This window comes from Schistocerca nitens, chromosome 7 (genome assembly GCF_023898315.1).
Source record: "Schistocerca nitens isolate TAMUIC-IGC-003100 chromosome 7, iqSchNite1.1, whole genome shotgun sequence".
NCBI lineage: Eukaryota > Metazoa > Arthropoda > Insecta > Orthoptera > Acrididae > Schistocerca > Schistocerca nitens.
The window spans coordinates 605,067,180-605,087,478 of record NC_064620.1 but is presented as its reverse complement, the minus strand read 5'-3'; the positions used below and the strand labels follow the sequence as shown (position 1 = coordinate 605,087,478).

Genomic DNA, 20,299 nt, shown 5'->3' with positions numbered 1-20,299 from the left:
TGATGAAGAAAGGAGATGATGAAGAAAGGAGATGATGAAGAAAGGAGATGATGAAGAAAGGAGATGATGAAGAAAGGAGATGATGAAGAAAGGAGATGATGAAGAAAGGAGATGATGAAGAAAGGAGATGATGAAGAAAGGAGATGATGAAGAAAGGAGATGATGAAGAAAGGAGATGATGAAGAAAGGAGATGATGAAGAAAGGAGATGATGAAGAAAGGAGATGATGAAGAAAGGAGATGATGAAGAAAGGAGATGATGAAGAAAGGAGATGATGAAGAAAGGAGATGATGAAGAAAGGAGATGATGAAGAAAGGAGATGATGAAGAAAGGAGATGATGAAGAAAGGAGATGATGAAGAAAGGAGATGATGAAGAAAGGAGATGATGAAGAAAGGAGATGATGAAGAAAGGAGATGATGAAGAAAGGAGATGATGAAGAAAGGAGATGATGAAGAAAGGAGATGATGAAGAAAGGAGATGATGAAGAAAGGAGATGATGAAGAAAGGAGATGATGAAGAAAGGAGATGATGAAGAAAGGAGATGATGAAGAAAGGAGATGATGAAGAAAGGAGATGATGAAGAAAGGAGATGATGAAGAAAGGAGATGATGAAGAAAGGAGATGATGAAGAAAGGAGATGATGAAGAAAGGAGATGATGAAGAAAGGAGATGATGAAGAAAGGAGATGATGAAGAAAGGAGATGATGAAGAAAGGAGATGATGAAGAAAGGAGATGATGAAGAAAGGAGATGATTGGACACATCAATATCCAACTGACGACTTGGGTAATGTGTTATAAAGCAGTAAGTTCTGTAAAAATTCCAGACTTTTCGTTGCACGGAACTGGACTTCAAGGCTAGCAAGGAAACAGATTAACTGATTTGTCTGAGGAATTTGCTTTTAAACAGTGTGATGATAAACTAGTGATTATGTGTGAACGAGATGACAGTTTCAGGAAAGTAATAGTACATCAAACTTTTACGAAGTTAGTGAACTATCAGGATGAAGGGCCGGCGTTTTATTCCGACGAAACGTCGACTGCTGCACGTTATCTTGTCGCATACGACTGCGCTCCACTTGTAAAAATTCTGGAGTGTATGCCGTTACTATTTCCGCTCACTATTTCTCTGGCGTAAATAAGGTCTGGTGGGTAATACCGAACTGTGCAAAATGTACCGACTTAACAAAAAACCTGCATTCGTTGATGCCAGTGTCTAGCCCATGTAGGAAACGTACCTGCCGCTGTACAGTGGAGACACGCCCGCTTGGCCGGCTCTGAAGACGTCTTTACGTAACGCGGCGCACCCTGACCCCGGGTCATCTGCTGTGCCGCATCCCGGCGCTGGCGGCCTTCGCCCCTACACACTTGACTGTTGACTGTGTAGCAGGCTGCTGTAAGAGGCCTTCCCTGCTCGTTTCAAAGTAAATACGCGAGTAGTTACTATGTTTAAGTTAGGCGTTGCCTATTACGTAGTCAAGCCATTAACGAAAACTGCCTCAAGCCCACCTCGAAGAAAGAATACGTAGGCTGTACGACGGCGTATTTACAGAAGTGCTATGGACGGAGATTATTTCTAATCCAGTTAACAGCAACAAACTTTTTCTGCACATAGGTCCCAGTGGAGAAAGTGTGTCTTATTCGTTTCACACTCAGCGTAAAATAAACTGTGTGTGAACTAGTAGGAGAACGCAACTTTCCGGTATTTCCTTAATCAATCACACACACACACACACACACACAGTGTTCATCTTAGCGTTATCATGGCGTTCGCTTTGAGGCTAAAAACTGTCCACGTATTTCGACACGGTGTGTCTTATGGACAAAGGTCAGCAGCATGCATATCTTCACCGAGTGCAACTTTCAATCGTTTCTTTCGTCTTAGACCCTCGAATCGCGCTGGTACGCCGGCACTATCGCTGGGCCCTGAATCTCCGTACGTCCGTACCGCCCTCTCGCATTATCTGCTTCACGCTAACCTGCCACGTAACGGTGTTGTTACTTTCGCAGTCTGTCCGGTCACTCTTGCAACTATTAACTTGCATAGCATGCGCATATGCATGACGTGGATTACCTGGCGGTTTTTGCCACCGCAGATCACTGTTCAGACAGTTCGTACGTCTGTCCGATAGAATGGGATTTCCGTAACAGAGAAATTTTTGTGTCACATAGAACCCTTGTCACTACGTAACTGTATCAGTGCTGAATTTACTCTGGCTCTTGCGCCATTTGTCTTTTTTTTTTAGTATGAGACCTCATATTTCTGTGTCGTCCGAATAATACAAAGCCTGGGCAAAAGCGCGACAGGCGCAAAGATGCGAACTGGTGCCAGTGTCACAGAGACTGGCCACTTGCGCGAGTTACGTCATCGACTTCGCCTCGGTCAATTGCCGGCCGAGTACAATTCGCCAATGACCCGACGATAACGGACAGAAGCCTACTCGGAAGATCATCTGTCGCCCACTTGGTTATAGATCATCGACCAGGGCTCACTTAGACAGGGAACGTGGTTAGTGAACTCTTAGCAAATGCAACTTGGAGCTACTTTCTGTTCACTTCTACGTCTTATGAAGCTTACTAATCGTTATTTGTACTTCGCCACTGAGGTCCCGTTTTGTGTTATATTACATGCAGTGTTGCAGACTTCATTATTCAACTAGTCACAAAGATAAGTAAACCTTTTTAACTCATTTGTGTAAATTTGTTACTAATTTGTTTGGAGTGTTGTAGAACCTTTTTTTTCCTATCCTATTACCTGACCATGGGGCATAACTAACAGTGGCAGGTAGAAATTGTCTTAGCGGTGCACTGCACCAGAAGCCGTTTCAAGAACTCACACACTCGGCCTACCGTAACATCAGTGGCAACTCTGGCTTCACAGCAGTAGCGACGAGGCCTTTACAAAACTGGCTACGAGGATTTACGAAACAGGTACTACAGATCATCTACTACAGATCATCTACTACAGTACAGCACAGTACTATACTATCTACTACACCACTAGGCGCCACGGCATCTCACGGTTGGAAGTCGTCGTCATGTTTTGGCTTATCAGTGTGCTCAGGCCATCAATAATGATTGACGAATGAAATACTACGAACAAATTTTTTACGATATTTTGTCACGTAACTGTAAAATTTCATTGCAGTTATAGCTTGTAACATTTACTTCGAATGAAGGTCCTATAGAGTGTTATTTTTTAAGTTGCTTGTGCTAGACTGATGCTTGCTCTAGGCTCCTAGGTTTGCAGCAGAGACCTCAGCTGATGCGCGTTGCTTCACACGTTACACGGGAGCAGAAAGCTTCGGCCGAGGGCTGGCAGATACCGAGGGAGGTCTTCCATTAGCGGCAAATGGCACCGCGTGTTCACCAACGCCCGCAGGCAGCCACAGTAATGGTGCGACAGCAGCGCCTCTGCCGGCGCCGCGCATACCTAACTACCGACCGCGCACCGTGAAATTCCTCTCGCCGTCATTGTTCGTAAACACTCTCCCACCTTCATTTCAGCTTGGCCTTGCCAGTCAAGGAAGGCGACTCTCTGGTTTCCGTGTTCTGCCCTAATGTCCTGCTCGTACAACGTGCCTAGACTATGCTGTCGCTTGGAAGCCCTCCTCTCTCGTAAATGAGCAGCTCTCATTCGTCATATACTGATTACGTCATTGACCTCGAATCCACAATGAATCTCGCAAGAAACTTTCAGCCAGATTAAAACTGTGTTTTGTTCCAGACTCGATTCCATCTCTTGCCTTCCACAGGGAATGCTCTTTACGAATTGAGCTGTCTGTCCATGTGGGACTGACGAACCGCTCTCACACCTTTAACCGTCAACCGTGTTCGCCCGCCTACCCCCCCCCCCCTCTCTCTCTCTCTCTCTCTCTCTCTCTCTCTCTCTCTCTCTCTCTCTCCCTCCCTCCCTCCCATGCTTCCCGAACTTAAGAAAAGTGCTCCTGCTATCTTGCTGGATTTGTGGAGACATCGTGTAGCCGCAACTTTGTGATTGTTTCGAGAGCGAACCTTCTACTCAACAGCGTAATTTGTGTCGTACCTACCAGTCCCCCAATTGATCCGTCGTCTTAATTTCCTTCTATCGTTGGCCAAGTTTCTGATACGTTGTTGGCCCGCAGTCAACATCCATCCAGGCAGTTTCATTTTTCTTTGAAATGTTAGAACGTTTCGTAATCCCTTTAGCACGCATCATTTCCGAAGCAGGTTCCTTTTAAGATGGCGACTGGTATTTAGTCATGAACAACGTGTGTATCGCAGTTAACGTTGTTATTAGTGAGAACAGGTATATTTACACGGTACCTGCTATTAGAAAGACGAGGTAAACTCGGAGCACACTGATTTGTTCTGTTCATTTTACGCGACTGTGAAGCTCGTTGAATTCATGCAACACTTATTTTTCTCATTTTCTGCCGTTAGGTATTGAGCTGTACGCCGTGTTTCTGCTTTCGTTCCTCTGTCCATCGTGTGTAATGTCTTGATTGGGCTTCCCGCAGATTTATAATTATAGTCCTGACTTACTTGATCTTCAAAGATTTCTGCACATATTACAGTCTACTTTGAATATACTAGCTAGTTATTTGTGTTCCTCTTCGATAATAGCTGAGAATTATCTTTTGTTATTCACTCCTTATTAACTATAGTTGCTAGGGGTTCTGATTTAATCAGAGTTTTTTTTCTGTAACTACACAGACGCCCACTGATTTAATATTTAGCCAAATTCCATTTTCGCATTTCATGTTACAATTTTACTTGTAATTTCTGTTTTTCGATTTGTAGTCTGCCATAATGCGTAAAGTAATTCTGTTTCACGAACCGTAATTCGGCCTTTTATGACAATTTCTTATTATATCTACTCCAAATTATTCTGTACGACAGCTGTCGTTTTGCAGCTTTTTCTGATGTTCTGATTTTAAATCTGAAAACTTAATAATCGAAACTACATATTTGAACTTATCATCTTGGGAGATTTTACTATTCTGGTGATTCCATATTCTGCGTCTCAAATTTGGCGTCCGGTTTCACTATTACTATTATTATTTACTATTGTTTTTATTATAATCATCATGGGATCCTGTAGGTTCTTATCAGTTTGCTTTCGGGAACGCGGAATATTATTAAAATCTATGTTTCCATATAGTTTTTACATCGGCTGCTAAATCCGAGTATTTCCAATCGTCTTATTGCAGCTGGCTTGAAAAATTATGTATGTGGGATACAGTGATACCTGCGACGAAAATGATTTGCCGAGCTGTATTGATTATTGTACTCTTACGTCAAGCCGATTGCAAGGAATTGGCTTATCAATGGTTATGTTACGTTACAGTACACGTTTGATTTTTCATTTCCTTCAACACAAAGAGAGTTGTACTTGTTATATGACAAAGTTTCACTATCTGTAACTGCTATTCCAACTTCTACTGTATTATTTTGGCGTCACCATTGTCTTTGTATTCACCACCACCACCACCACCACCACCACCACCACCACCACCACCACCAACAACAACAACAACAACAACAACAACAACAGCGCAACAGTAGTATTAGTAGTAGTAGTAGTAGTAGTAACATACCAGAGAAGCGAGATGTTCTTGTCATTTTTCTGAAAAGTTGTCTACTATCGTAAAATCGGTCATGTGACAACAGGTAACATTCGATTTATCGACATAGCCACATTTTAATGGTATTTTCCTTTACATTCACTACATCTTATATGTTCTGACTGTTCACACACTAATACGTTGCCACATCACACGATCAACATGCAAGTAACATTTTCTCTGGAATGTTGAAGCGTCGTGTAATACTTCTCATATCGCAAAAACTTACATCTGATGGCTGTGGTGCTGATCATTAAAACTTGGAACTCCCGAGGTTGTATAACGACTGACGCGATTTCAATCCAAGTGGCTTTCTGCTACGTCATTAGGAAAGACGTGTTATACAAGCTCTTTTTCAGTAGGCTTATACAACTACCTACGCTCATGAGTCACTGGCAGTTGATAGGACCGTGAGCAGCAAAGAATACAATGGCTGCACTTGGCCGCTCGTACGCTGAAACGTAGGGCTTGTACAAGAGCATTCCTCCTGTGTCCGGACGATGTGTGTTTGAAGCTTGTAGTCGGTAATTTTTTGTTGCTTGAGTCTTTCTATAGAGTACTGAAATCTATAGCAACTAAATACTCAACTTTAAGCTGTGCTTTGGTTTGAACAGCAGTGCTTTGGTATCTATATCCGTGGTACTACGAGTAGTTGAATGCCTCGATTTTCTGGCCTTTGCACTGGTGCAGCTCAAGTTCAAAGTGAACTCCAAATCAAGTATCAAATCTGCATTTTTCAGATACTCCGATGTTTTGCAGACTTGAGAGAAGACGTAAATGACGATAAATCCTAGGAAAGACCGTTGAACCGACAACCCCTGCAGTTGCAGCCTGACGCTGACTTACCCACCAGTCACGCTCACCAAAGTAATTATTGTTCACGTGACCCTAGATTATCTTCCAGTGTACCTATAACAGTATAGAGGAGCAGTGCGGAAGCAGTTTGAGGAAAGATACTTTGTACAGGATGACGTGAAAAAGTGTAATAAATAACATGGCACACTGTCTTGCATGAACCACATCTTGTAGAAATCAGGGTCGCTTTGATTAATGGGGATGATACCATCTTCCAAAACCTTCACGTACAGTTCCGTAGTCACCGTGGCATTAAGGAATATCGCACCGATTATTCGGTGACTGGACACTGCACTCCACACAGTCAGCCGTAAAGGCTGAAGAGACTTCTCGATCGTGAAATGCGTGCTCTAAGTCCCACCTATGCACCAAATTTGCTTATCGACGAACCCATCCGAATGAAAATGGGCTTCGTCGCTAAAGCAAACCGTAATGCCTATACTAATTCCCTTCGTGTACCACGGGAAACCATGCTGTTTGAACGTCCTAACGCGGACAGTTCAGAAGCTATGTACGATTTTATTTCATGTAGTCGTCAACCTGTGAACTTATATTTACACTGAAGAGCCAAAGAAACGGGTACACCTGCCTAATATCGTATAGGCCCCTCGCGAGCACGCAGAAGTGCCGCAACACGACGTGGCATGCACTCGACTAATCTGTGAAGTAGTGCTGGAGGGAACTGACACCACGAATCCTGCTGGGCTATCCATAAATCTGGAAGAGGCGGTGGAGATTCTTTTTGAACAGCATGTTGCAATGCATCCGAGATATTCTCAATAATGTTCGTATCTGGGGAGTTTGGTGGCCAGCGGAAGTGCTTAAACTCAGAAGAGTGTTCCTGGAGCCACTCTGTAGCAATTCTGGATGTGTGGGGTGTCGCAATGCCCTGCTGGAATTGCCCAAGTCCGTCAGAACGCGCAATGAACACGAACGGAGGCAGGTGATCATACAGGATGCTTACGTACGTGTCACTTGTTAGAGTCGTATCTAGACATATCAGGGGTCCCATGTCAGTCCAGCTGCACACGCCCCGTACCTTTTTACAGCCACCACCATCTTGAACATGCAGCGTCCATGGATTCATGATGACTTCTCCATAACCGTACATGTCCATCCACTCGATACAATTTGAAACAAGTCTCGTCCGACCAGGCAACGTGTTTCCAGTCAACAGAACAACGGCGGTGTTGACGTCCCCACGCGAAGCGTAAAGCTTTCTGTCGTGCATCGGCAAGGGTACACGAGTGGGCCTTTCGTCCCGAAAGCCCATATCGATGAGGTTTCTCTGCAGTCGTCATTGGTCCCATTCCTTCAGGATCTTTTTCCGGCCGCAGCGATGTCGGAGATTTGACGTTTTACCGGACTCCTGATATTCACGGTATACTCGTGGAACAGTCTTAAGGGAAATTCCCCACTTCATCGTTACCTCAGAGATGCTTTGTCCCATCGCTCGTGCGCCGACTATAACACCACGTTAAAACTCACTTAAATCTTGATAACCTGCCACTGTAGCAGCAGTAACCGATCTAACAACGGCACGAGGCACTTGTTGTCTTATATAGGCGTTGCCGACCGCAGCGCCGTATTGTGCGTTTTTACATATCTCTGTACTAGGATACGCTTCCCTATACCAGTTTCTTCGGCCCTTCAGTGTAGTTCCACATGTATCCTGTCAACAGATTCCCTCTTCTGCTCACGCAGAACGGTACGAGTTGGGACCTGGGCTCAGCAATCTTCTCCAACACAACACACGATGGGGCGCACATTCCTACCTTCATCGAAGAAGCGGATAGAGGGAGGTTGTGTAGGCTACCCGCCAGACACTCCCTTCGAGTGGACTAGGAATACGGCCACACTTGCGTGTTTTGAAGCTGGACGCTCAGCGTCTAAAGAAGCAGCTTGAAAAGTCGCCTGGCTTGGCTCTGAGAACTATGGGACTTAACTGCTGAGGTCATCAGTCCCCTAGAACTTAGAACTACTTAAAACTAACTAACCTAAGGACATCACACACATCCATGCCCGAGGCAGGATTCGGACCTGGGACTGTAGCAGCAGCGCGGTTCCGGACTGAAGGGCCTAGAACCGTTCGGCCGGCAAAAGTCGCCTGGTGGTGGCAACATTCGACTGTGTATATAGCTTCTTACAGGGCAACGCGTCCTAGCAACGAAAGACGCGAGTGTGGCCATATATGGCTCAGTAGTGTTTCAGACCTGCCTGGGTGATATCGCAGCATTGAGAAATTAATGTATTAAGTAAACAATCTGCAACAATAATATGTGCTGCATTGTTACTGATTCGAGGTAGACGCCGTAGACCAAAAAGACGTTTTTGGACTCGTCCAATAATTGAGGATAGATCAGAGAGGGGAACATTCAATCTGCTGCAGAACAAACTTGACGAGTAGTTCAGGATGTCTATTAAGTGATACGAAACTCTGCTGTCTAATGTGTCGAATGGTATTACTGGGAGAAACACTCGTCTACGTGACTATATAAGGGCTGAAGAGAAACTAGCCATTACTTTGAGGTAAGTGAAGTTTTATTACTTATTGTGTTATTTGTTTACAGTGCATAAAAGGACAAGATTGAATCTTCTCATTTTTCCTCGAAGATCATTGTAGGTGTGCTGCTTGTCGACAGAGATGATTGTTGGTTACTCTCAGATATAATTCTGGACGGCTGTGCATGTGTGTAGGATTGAACCAATTGTAAATATTTCAAATGAAAAACTTTTCAGCTGGCCTAAAGTTCTTAATAAGGGGCATTTGCGAAAGTAAGAACATTTCATCTGGATCATTAGCTCTAGGTTCCTTTGTATGTGATTGTTGCAAACTGGTTTCCAAAACACCCAACAACTTTTTTTCCAAACTGGTCCACTTTTCGTTTCTTCGGAAATGGACTTTCTTTCTCCTTTTGCGCTGTGCGAGCAGGGTGAGAGGCTTTGGATGTAGTATGTTGTATTTCAGGAGTCGTGTTTGCTTCTTGTTGTGCAGTGCCAACCGTCTCTTTTTTGTTTTATAATCCGTATTTTGAATGTCGTATAACAAAGGTCGAGCTTGAACTTCTAAAATAATACGCTCGCTATAAAGTTCAATTTTTTCCATCTCACACATCCAAAAAACCAATGAAACTCTTTGACCACACACACACACACACACACACACACACACACACACACACACAACTTTGTGTTGACACACTGCAAAGTTACTACTGATTTCACGTGGGACGCAATGTGAGAAGCGTCTTTTGACGCAGGGAATGGGCCCCGGCCCATCCGAGTAGCGTCTGACCTGGCGGATGCGACTTCCCGTCGGACGTTGGCAGAAAAAGACGCTGTGTGTGGCAACTACCGGCCTTCTCCAGCCTGCCTGTAACTGTGGCGCCTTTTGACACTGAGCGGCCAGCCTAAAAAAACGCAAGTGTGGCCTCAGCCTATGGTCGGTAATACACTAATTTCTTTGTGAAAGATGTGATAAGATATTCCATCAAATATATTTGACAAAGATCTTTGACGCAGCGCTAGAAGGGGTACTACACTGTCATCATATTTTTCGTCGAGGTTAAAGATGGCTGACAACAACAACTTGTTATTAACCGCAGCAGTTGTACGTACTACAATTGGACTGTGTGCACACGCGGAAGAGAAGCGGGGGGAAAAAAGGAAACATCTTGGTGAAGCCGTGGGTTTTACGACGACACGGTAGAAGCATTCAACAAAACTTGTTACATAAGATTATAGTGGAGGACGTCAAGTCGTACATCAATTACTTATGAATGGATGAGTATACATTTCTGTATGTGCTCCGTGAAGTGTATCCTCAGATCACAAAGCACAATATTCACTGAAGTACTGCTATATCTGCAGAAGACAGGCTCACTCCAACACTCCTATTCCTTGCTACAGGAGAGGGTTGGGTTGGGTTAGGTCAGGTCTCCAATCTTCTTAATCTATTTTTTTATTCAGGGTGCCTCACATTGTAAAGCGCCTCATCAGCTTCATACATCTCTACTAATTTTGTAGTTGTCAGCACACACCAATTGTATTTACTGGCAATGTTTATAAAAACACTACAGAAGACAGAACGCTGCAGCGATGCTAGCGCTCCACGTGGTAACATGCCACATTGCAGTGAACAGAAGACAAGCGACTTCTTTGATCAAATCTACAGCGAGGCCCTAGATTTGATCAAATATTGGACGACATTTGACAAAGTTCCCTATTACACCATCAAATATCTTTGACACACAAATTTGATAGTGTAATACCGGCCTAAGATGACGTACAACACAACGCTGTTGCGAGACTGCTGCCAGCTACTTGCCCGCCGCTACACAGGAGGGGTGGGGTGTTTACCTGGTCCTGGCGCGGTGCTCCCTGAGCCGCAGCCCGGTAGCTATGAGGAGGGCGACGACGCCGGCCGCGCACGAGGCCAGCGAGGCGGCCAGTCCGCACGTGGGCATCAGCAGCAGCAGCCGCAGCGGCCGCGCCAGCTCCTCCGTGATGGACGCGCGCTCCTCGAACCACAGCATCGGGAAGAAGACGCGCGGCACCCCCCGCAGCATCCTGCCGCAACACACACACACAGACACTGGTCACACTCTGGCCTGTGGCTCCTAAGTTACTAGGGGGCGGATATTCTGTGCGCCACATCGTTCGCCAACCTGTAGGCACTTTTAAGGACGCAACGGTGCCGACCGCCGCCGAGTCTCAGCGCCCCCTCATATTTGCGGGTGCCTCGTGTCGAGCGGTTCGCGCGCCACCTAGGTGCCGCACGAGCCAGCTGGCTCGCCAGTGTCTGCACACCATTGTACTCCCAACACACACAAAATTCGTGGTCCATGTTCCGTCTATGCAACTAATTGGAGGCAGATTTTTTTTCCCAAACTCGTTTCGCTTCTTTTATTTGCGAAGCTTCTTGACTGTCCAGTAGTAAACTCATTATATGGAAGTTACAATATACTACTATGTTACGGTTTGTCGTTTTTTTTTCTTGTTTTCTGGGTTAGAAACAACTTCTGTATCACAACTGTCGTGATGTGAAATTATCGTTCTGTGGTACTTACGATTTCCACCGCTGTTAGCTCATGCCTGTGGTGCTGGAGTCTCCATTCTCCAGATGGAGAATTTTCCGGCGTTCCTTCACCCAGATTTGATTCGACACTTCGCACACATCACTTGCATTTTGCATTTTGTGTTTAACATCACACACCGAAAAAAAAAAAAAAATGTTGAACACAAAATGCGAAGTGCAAGTGATATGTGTGATGTGTTGAATCAAATGTGGGTGAAAGAACGCCGGAAAATTCTCCATCTGGAGCACGAAGACTAATGAACACATCTCCAGGACCACACGCATAAGCTAACAGCGCTCGAAATCTTAAGTAACACAGAACGATAATTTCACATGACGAAATTTGTGCTACTACGAAAGTTGATGCTAACCGCAAAAATTAAAGAAAACAGGATTATATATATATATATATATATATATATATATATATATATATATATATATATATATATATCTCCACGAATTTTGAAGCAACTAAGGAACGAAGGTAGATAGAAAAAAATGACGTGAGAAATTATATTACTTCAAAATATTGTCCATTCGGTGTATACTTCCATAGGTCGTATCTATACCGGGTGTTTCAAAATGAATATCGGGTTTTTAAGGCTTTGTAGCATTCATGACAAACTTACAATTACAAAATATAAATCAAATAAAAGAGCAATTCAAAGTTTTTTTCTTCTTACAACTGTTTACTGTGAGCACCATTTCCCACTCATCGACTTGATAGGCGAGCCTTTCCCAAACCACGCTCAGGTTGTCTGGAATAAATGCTGCAACAAAGCTGTTTCTTAAGCCGGGTCACCAGCTGGCAGCGGAGGGGCGCACACGCAAACGCCTTTACGATAGTCAGAAGGCAACGGTCACATGTCGTCAGACCAGGTGCAAGTGGAACCCATGCGAAACAAGATCTCTCATCCAGCTCCTTGTGGCCAATCCCATGGTCGGATACAACGTCATTTGACCAATCGCTTACTGCCAGTGAAGCGGCGTACTATCTTACTAGCTAATAAAATTCTCCGGCTCACCTTATGCCAATTCAGGAAAGAGTCATAGTTCTAGCGCATCAAGATAAGAAACATCAGTTACAGCTGACACCGAGAAAGAAAGACGCATAAACTTCACGCCGGGATATGGCACAATAAATTAGGAGAATCGCTTTGAAATTTTACATCTCATCGGGATTTGCTGACCCTTACATGTACATATTATGTATGTTCACATTTCCACTTACGTGAAATGTCGATTCACCACTAAAGACGACACGATCCAGAAACTCTTCATGTCACGTAGCAACATTTCCTTTGCAAAGTTTAGATGAAAATCGTAGTCTGTTGGCTTTACAGCTTCATTTGACGTATTACTTTCAGTTCTAAGTTGAACGTAATAAATGCTACAAAGCCTTAAAACCTCGATATTCATTCTGATACTCCAGGTACTGTGATTAAAATTAAGAATACTGTAGGTCATCTAGACACACTTCACTTCTTTACTTTCGGGTTCTTGTCCCGTTCTGCTTTTATCGTGCAGTATAATTTGTTATCATATTTTGGGTCAGTACCTGCACTTTCTTGTGGGAGAAAGACACACACACACACACACACACACACACACACACACACACACACACACACAGAGAGAGAGACACACACACACACACACACACACACACACACACACACACACACACACACACAGAGAGAGAGACACACACACACACACACACACACACACACACACACACACACACACACACACAGAGAGAGAGAGACACACACACACACACACACACACACACACACACACAGAGAGAGAGAGAGACACACACACACACACACACACACACACACACACAGAGAGAGAGAGAGACACACACACACACACACACACACACACACACACACACACACAGAGACACACACACACACACACACACACACACACACACAGAGAGAGACACACACACACACACACACACACACACACAAACACACACACACACACACACACAGAGAGAGAGACACACACACACACACACACACACACACACACACACAGAGAGAGAGACACACACACACACACACACACAGACACACACACACACACACACACACACACACACAGACACACACAGACACACACAGACACACAGACACACAGACACACAGACACACAGACACACACACACACAGACACACACACACACAGACACACACAGAGAGAATAAATATAAAGACCAAGAGAAATTTCCACGTAGTCTTTCGAACCACGTAATACACATATAGCCAAAGCAATACCAATCAATGGAAGTGATAAGAAACTGCAGTACTTACGATATGTAACTCTGCTGCTGCAGCAGGATATTTATCTGGAAGCGGGCCGCCACATCCAGAGGTATTCCCGTCTCCTGTTGCAAACAAAGTGTTCATTAGCACACCTTTAAGTTCTCCAGTATCGAGAGGGCTATACTTTCAGTCTACAGCCAGTTCCACACTTGCTAAAGTAAACTAACACTACTACATCTTTAGAGAAAGATTCAGCACACAACCACTAGTCTTTGGGTAAGATGCTACCCATCACATCATCTTCTCATGATCGCCAGTCAAGCAAAACATGGAGAGCTTTTATGCAGTTTGGAAATCGATAAACGGGTATTGAAGGATTTAAATTGTGAAATGGGTCTTGGCTTAAGTCTGGATAGCACAACCCGTAATACATTTCTCTGAAAAGCAGGAGCTCCTCGTTCGAAGCACCAATTTTTAATCAGTCAGGAAGTTTCACTTACAACTTTTCTTCCTTATTGTCAATGATCAGGATAATTTAAGTCAACACAGAGTACTCGCTTCCTCGGTCCGACTAAAATTTCAATATGGCACGGGGAATCCTGCGGAGAGGGAAGAATTCATGAAAATGGCAACCACAGTTGTCTCCATGACTCTTACTGGACTTGCAACTGGATCCTCGCCATTAATGCTGATCTGTAGGTCAATGACAATGCAAAATAAGCATGATAGAACTTTCGGCTGCGGGTGAAAACCCGAGAGTCCAGTGGTACACGGAGAGCATAGGTTCTGGAACAAATGGTTCAAATGGCTCTGAGCACTATGGGACTCAACTGATGTGGTCATAAGTCCCCTAGAACTCAGAACTACTTAAACCTAACTAACCTAAGGACAGCACACAACACCCAGCCATCACGAGGCAGAGAAAATCCCTGACCCCGCCGGGAATCGAACCCGGGCGTGGGAAGCGAGAACGCTACCGCACGACTACGAGATGGTTCTGGAACAGATCGGACACGTAAGCACTACTATGGGTGTTTTAGAGGGCTTTTTGCTCAAGTGTGCCCTTGTTTGGGATAAATAATTTTATTACTCAAGTGCATACGAAAGAACTAAAAAATTATTCTACTGGTGGGTTAAATAAACTAAGCTGACGAATCGGACATCAACTTCCTTTTACGAGAGAAATGGAGCATCGAAGTGGTCAGGGCATCAGTGGCAGAACGTAGCAGCGTCAATCGTGTTGAGAGATGTGGTACTTTGGAATTTCTTGACCGTTTCTTTGCGTCACTCAACATACGTTTTATACGTTTCTCTGTGGAAATACTCCAATGGAGAAGTGTTTTTCCTTCTTCGCTTTATTGTTCAGAGGGTAGTATAATAGAAGTACAAATGGTGCTAGGAATTACACTGTTTGAGAGAATGACAACATGCTGTCTCTCGAACTAATATCTCTGGACAGCAACTAAGATTGGAAGGAAGCGCAAATGTAAAATGGACAGCTGTGGCAATAACAACGTCACCGTAAATACCTCTGCATAAGACTAATGTGCGTGCTGCTGAACAAATCAACCAACGACGACATTTGCAATTTAAGGATTTGCTGTAGGAAACATTCTGGTGTGCTAGCGAATGTGCTGCTGACAAAATTAGACTGTTTCAGTGGATTAACTAGGCTATGATCGCGCAAGCCTTTGTTCCTCTTCTTTACCTACTGACTTCAAACCGACGAGTACCGTTACTGTATTTTTGACTTTGTTAGCAGTGACTTGAGACAAACCATCAGTCACATACGCAGCAGCGCACCTTCCCCACCCTTTGGATTTCAACAACGAACGACGGAGGTGTAACTGAAGTTACGTATCTTCCGCCCACTGCGACTGTTTCGCACACGTAGCAGCACTGGTTCAGGAAACGCCAACTGTGTGAAACACATCGGTTTTCTTTCTGATACAAAGCTAATTGCAAAAGCAGACAGCGTCACACCAACAGCTCCCACCTTCCAGGCTTTCAGCACTGATATACGGGTAACTGACAAGGAATATACAGTCACACACATATTGTCACGAGTAACTGATTGGCTTAAAGAGATTTCGTATAACAGAACCTAGCACATTACACTGGACAGTCAGTGTTTAAGTAACTGAAACAGTAACAGCGAAACGTGGTAAGACCACTAATGTTTTCCACATACATAAAAGATCTGTCACATAGTGTCAGCAGCACACACTCACTGTTCACTAATGATGGTACCGCCCACAGGAAATTATCGTTGCTGGCTGTCTGTAGGTCAAGGTTGAGTACAGGATGGAAGCCCTTCTTTATTGTAGATAACTGCAAGACAATGCCGATAGTATCAGATTACAAGGTTGGTACTTATCTCCTGATTCCTGTAAGAATTAAATACGTGGCCGCAATACTACGAACCAATATGAGAAGTATGGTACACGTGGACTCACTAATAATAAAGGCTGCAAACTGAAGTACATTTTTTGCTGAAGCGATTAAGCAAAAACGCAATGCACCTACTAACAAAGTTTCATGCAAGATGATAGTGTAAGCTACTGCAGAGCAGTGCTTCCGAGTTCAGAAGTACTAACATCCCGTTGACAAAGAGGTCATTAAAGGTGGCGCACAAACTGGTTGGAGGAATATGGGCCAGGAGGTCAGTCCTGCTCGTGAAAACTGAAGCATCCAGTATTTGCCTTAAACGCTGCGTATGAGTGAACGTATACGGCTTAAGTCACGATCCTCCAGAACCAAGCCTAGTCTGATGAGCACCATGACACTTGGCTCCCTATGTCACCTTTTGGAGTTACTTTTAAGTCAGCCTAAACCGGAATGAATACGTCGAAGGTATCCAAGAAAGTTCTGGGATCGTAACAGACTCAGGCAGCCCATTCCAAAGTCTAGCAAATAAGCATAAATGGTAATTATTTCAAGAGAGATGGTTGGTTGTTGGGGGGAAGAGACCAAACAGCGAGGTCATCGTCTCATCGGATTAGGGAAGGATGGGAAAGGAAGTTGGTCGTGCCCTTTCAAAGGAACCGTCCCGGCATTTGCCTGGAGCGATTTAGGGAAGTCACAAAAAACTTAAATCAGGATGGCCGGGCGCGGGATTGAACAGTCGTCCTCCCGAATACGATCAAGAGAGATCCTCATGGGTATATTTAGAGTACTTGCATTCGAGATAGACTATGCAATAATTTTACTGCTTCCAACGCAGATTTTGCATAGGGACATTTAAATAACGCAAGAGTGTTCAAAGGAAATTTGAACGTATACAAATTCACCTTTCCTGACGATAATGGAATAGAACTGGGCACTGGAAACAGAGGATGCCACTAGCGCACAGCGGTTGACGCTACTGTCAATCTTGCTTTACGTGATGCATCATGTGAACCAGCCACCCTCACACTAATTATCACATTCGAAAAGTCGCTTCATTTTAACCAGGCTTGTTTTCGCCATACTTGAGCTGTGTGCTGCCGTACAGATCCACGTACTACAACCATCCAATATGTGGACTTTGCTTTCAGACTCTCTTGGGTCTGTAAGTGACGTAATAACTAGCAACCTTTGGCAGTGTCGCCAGAATGTTGTTCCAGAGCCCAAGTCACACTCTGAGCGTAGTAGCGCTCCGCGACGTAGTAGCGCTCCGCGACGTAGTAGCGCTCCGCGACGTAGTAGCGCTCCGCGACGTAGTAGCGCTCCGCGACGTAGTAGCGCTCCGCGACGTAGTAGCGCTCCGCGACGTAGTAGCGCTCCGCGACGTAGTAGCGCTCCGCGACGTAGTAGCGCTCCGCGACGTAGTAGCGCTCCGCGACGTAGTAGCGCTCCGCGACGTAGTAGCGCTCCGCGACGTAGTAGCGCTCCGCGACGTAGTAGCGCTCCGCGACGTAGTAGCGCTCCGCGACGTAGTAGCGCTCCGCGACGTAGTAGCGCTCCGCGACGTAGTAGCGCTCCGCGACGTAGTAGCGCTCCGCGGCGTAGTAGCGCTCCGCGGCGTAGTAGCGCTCCGCGGCGTAGATTTCCTTTGCTGTTCTGTAACTAGCGAGTTTGCAGTAACTGCCTGCAGCTATGACAGAAAACTGGGAACAACTAATCTTGGTATGAAGCATTCCCTTCCACGCCCTGTAAAGTAGGTTACGTGGATGCGGATATCCTCGGAGTAGCGAAGCAGATTAAATCACATAATGAAAGCAAGACTTCTGGTACAAACTGTACACCAATTAGGTTCCTTTCAGAGTATGCTGATGTAATAGCTCGATACTTAGCAATCCTATACAACAGTTCGCTCGATGGAAGATCAGTACCCAACGACTTGAAAGGTCACACCAACATTCAAGAAAGGTAGGAGTAATCCACTAAATTACAGGCCCACATCATTAACGTCGATATTCAGCAGGGTTTTGCACCACATAGTGTGTTCGAACATTACGAATTACCTCAATGAAAACTGTCAATTGACACGCAGCCCAGAAGGATTTAGAAAACATCGTTCTTGTGATACAACTAGCTCTTTACTCGTACAAGGTGTTGAGTGCTATTGACAAGGGATTTCGAACTGATTCCATATTTCAGGGTCTCTGGATTTTCGGAAGACTTTCACTACAATCCGCTTATGTGATACAGTGTCGAAATTGCATGCCTATGGAATATCGTCTCAGTTACACGACTAATCGTGATTGCCTGTGGCAGTAGTCACAGCTAGTAGTAACTCACGGAAATTTATCGATAAAAACAAAAGTGATTTCTCGCTTTCTCGAAAGTAGTGTTACAGGCCGTTTGCTCCCCTTATCTACAAAAGCGATTTGGGAGACAATCTGAGCAGCCGACTTCGGTTGTTTGCAGATGACGCTGTCGTTTATCGACTGATAAAGTCATCAGGAGATCAAAAAAAATTGCAAAACAATTTAGGAAAGATGTATGTATGGTGCGAAAATTGGCAATTGACCCTAAATAACAAAAAGTGTGAAGTCATCTGCATTAGTGCAGAAAGGAATCCGTTAAACTTCGGTTACACGATAAATCAGTCGAATCTAAAGGCTGTAAATTAACTAAATACCTAGGGATTACAATTACGAACAACTTAAATTGGAAGGAACACACACACAACATGTAACAGATCTACTAAGGAGACTGCCTACTACGTACTCTTTTGGAATACTGCTGCGCGGTGTGGGATCCTTACCAGATAGGAACATCGACAAAGTTCAATGAAGGGGAGCACTTTTTGTATTATCGCGAAATGGGCGAGAGAGTGTCACTGAAATGATACAGGATTTTGGATGGACATCATTAAAGAAAGACGTTTTTCGTTGCGGAGGAATCTTCTCACGAAATTCCAATCACCAACTTTCTCCTCGAATGCGAAAGTATTTTGTTGTCGGCGACCTACATAGAGAGAAACGATCACCATGATAAAATAAGGGAAATCAGAGCTCGTACGGAAAGATATACCGGGTGATCAAAAAGTCAGTATAAATTTGAAAACTTAATAAACCACGGAATAACGTAGATAGAGAGGTAAAAACTGACACACATGCTTGGAATGACATGGGGTTTTATTAGAACAAAAAGAAAAACACCCGATATTGGTAGACGCGTGAAAGATGTCTTGCGCGCATCGTTTGGTGATGATCGTGTGCTCAGCCGCCACTTCCGTCATGCTTGACCTCCCAGGCCCCCAGACCTCAGTCCGTGCGATTGCTGGCTTTGGGGTTGCCTCAAGTCACAAGTGTATCGTGATCGACCGACATCTCTAGGGATGCTGAAAGACAACATGCGACGCCAATGCCTCACCATAACTCCGGACACGCTTTACAGTGCTGTTCACAACATTATTCCTCGACTACAGCTATTGTTGAGGAATGATGGTGGACATATTGAGCATTTCCTGTAAAGATCATCATCTTTGCTTTGTCTTACTTTGTTATGGTAATTATTGCTGTTCTGATCACATGAAGCGCCATCTGTCTGACATTTTTTGAACTTTCCTTTTTTTTTGGTTCTAATAAAACCTCATGTCATTCCAAGCATGTGTGTCAATTTGAACCTCTCTATCTACATTATTCCGTGATTTATTCAGTTTTCAAATTTATACTGACTTTTTGATCACCCGGTATGTGTTCGTTCTTTCCGCGCTCTATACGAGAGTGGAATAATACAGAATTGTGAAGGTGGTTCGATGAACCCTCTGCCGGGCACGTAAATGTGATTTTGAGAGTATCCATGTAGATGTATATGTTACCGACTGGTAAGTAACAGACCATGCTCAGAAACTGCAAGAGACTTGACCACCTGTGAACGCGGTGGCGCAGAACCTGCAGACGGACGCAGTGGATGTGTAGAGCCTACGTCATGGCGCCAGCGGCAGAGTCCGGGCGCCTGCCTGCGGATCAATACGGCGCTGTGTGACGCGGCAGCAGCAGCAGCAGCAGCAGCAGCAGACAGAACGTGCCCCGCCAGCGGCTGGC

The 20,299-nt window shown here is 44.6% G+C and overlaps 1 protein-coding gene across 6 annotated transcripts in view; it reads right to left on the bottom strand.

Annotated features, from left to right (window-relative positions):
• LOC126195414 (protein croquemort-like) overlaps nucleotides 1–20,299 on the bottom strand; it is a 1,080,874-nt gene that overhangs the window by 56,950 nt on the left and 1,003,625 nt on the right. For all 6 annotated transcript variants that reach the window (XM_049934014.1, XM_049934015.1, XM_049934016.1 and 3 more), the window contains 2 exons: nucleotides 13,872–13,945; nucleotides 10,821–11,030 (listed from right to left, as the gene is read on the bottom strand). In XM_049934014.1, the coding sequence (XP_049789971.1) occupies nucleotides 10,821–11,030; nucleotides 13,872–13,945 (284 nt within the window). The remainder of the gene's footprint in view (nucleotides 1–10,820; nucleotides 11,031–13,871; nucleotides 13,946–20,299) is intronic.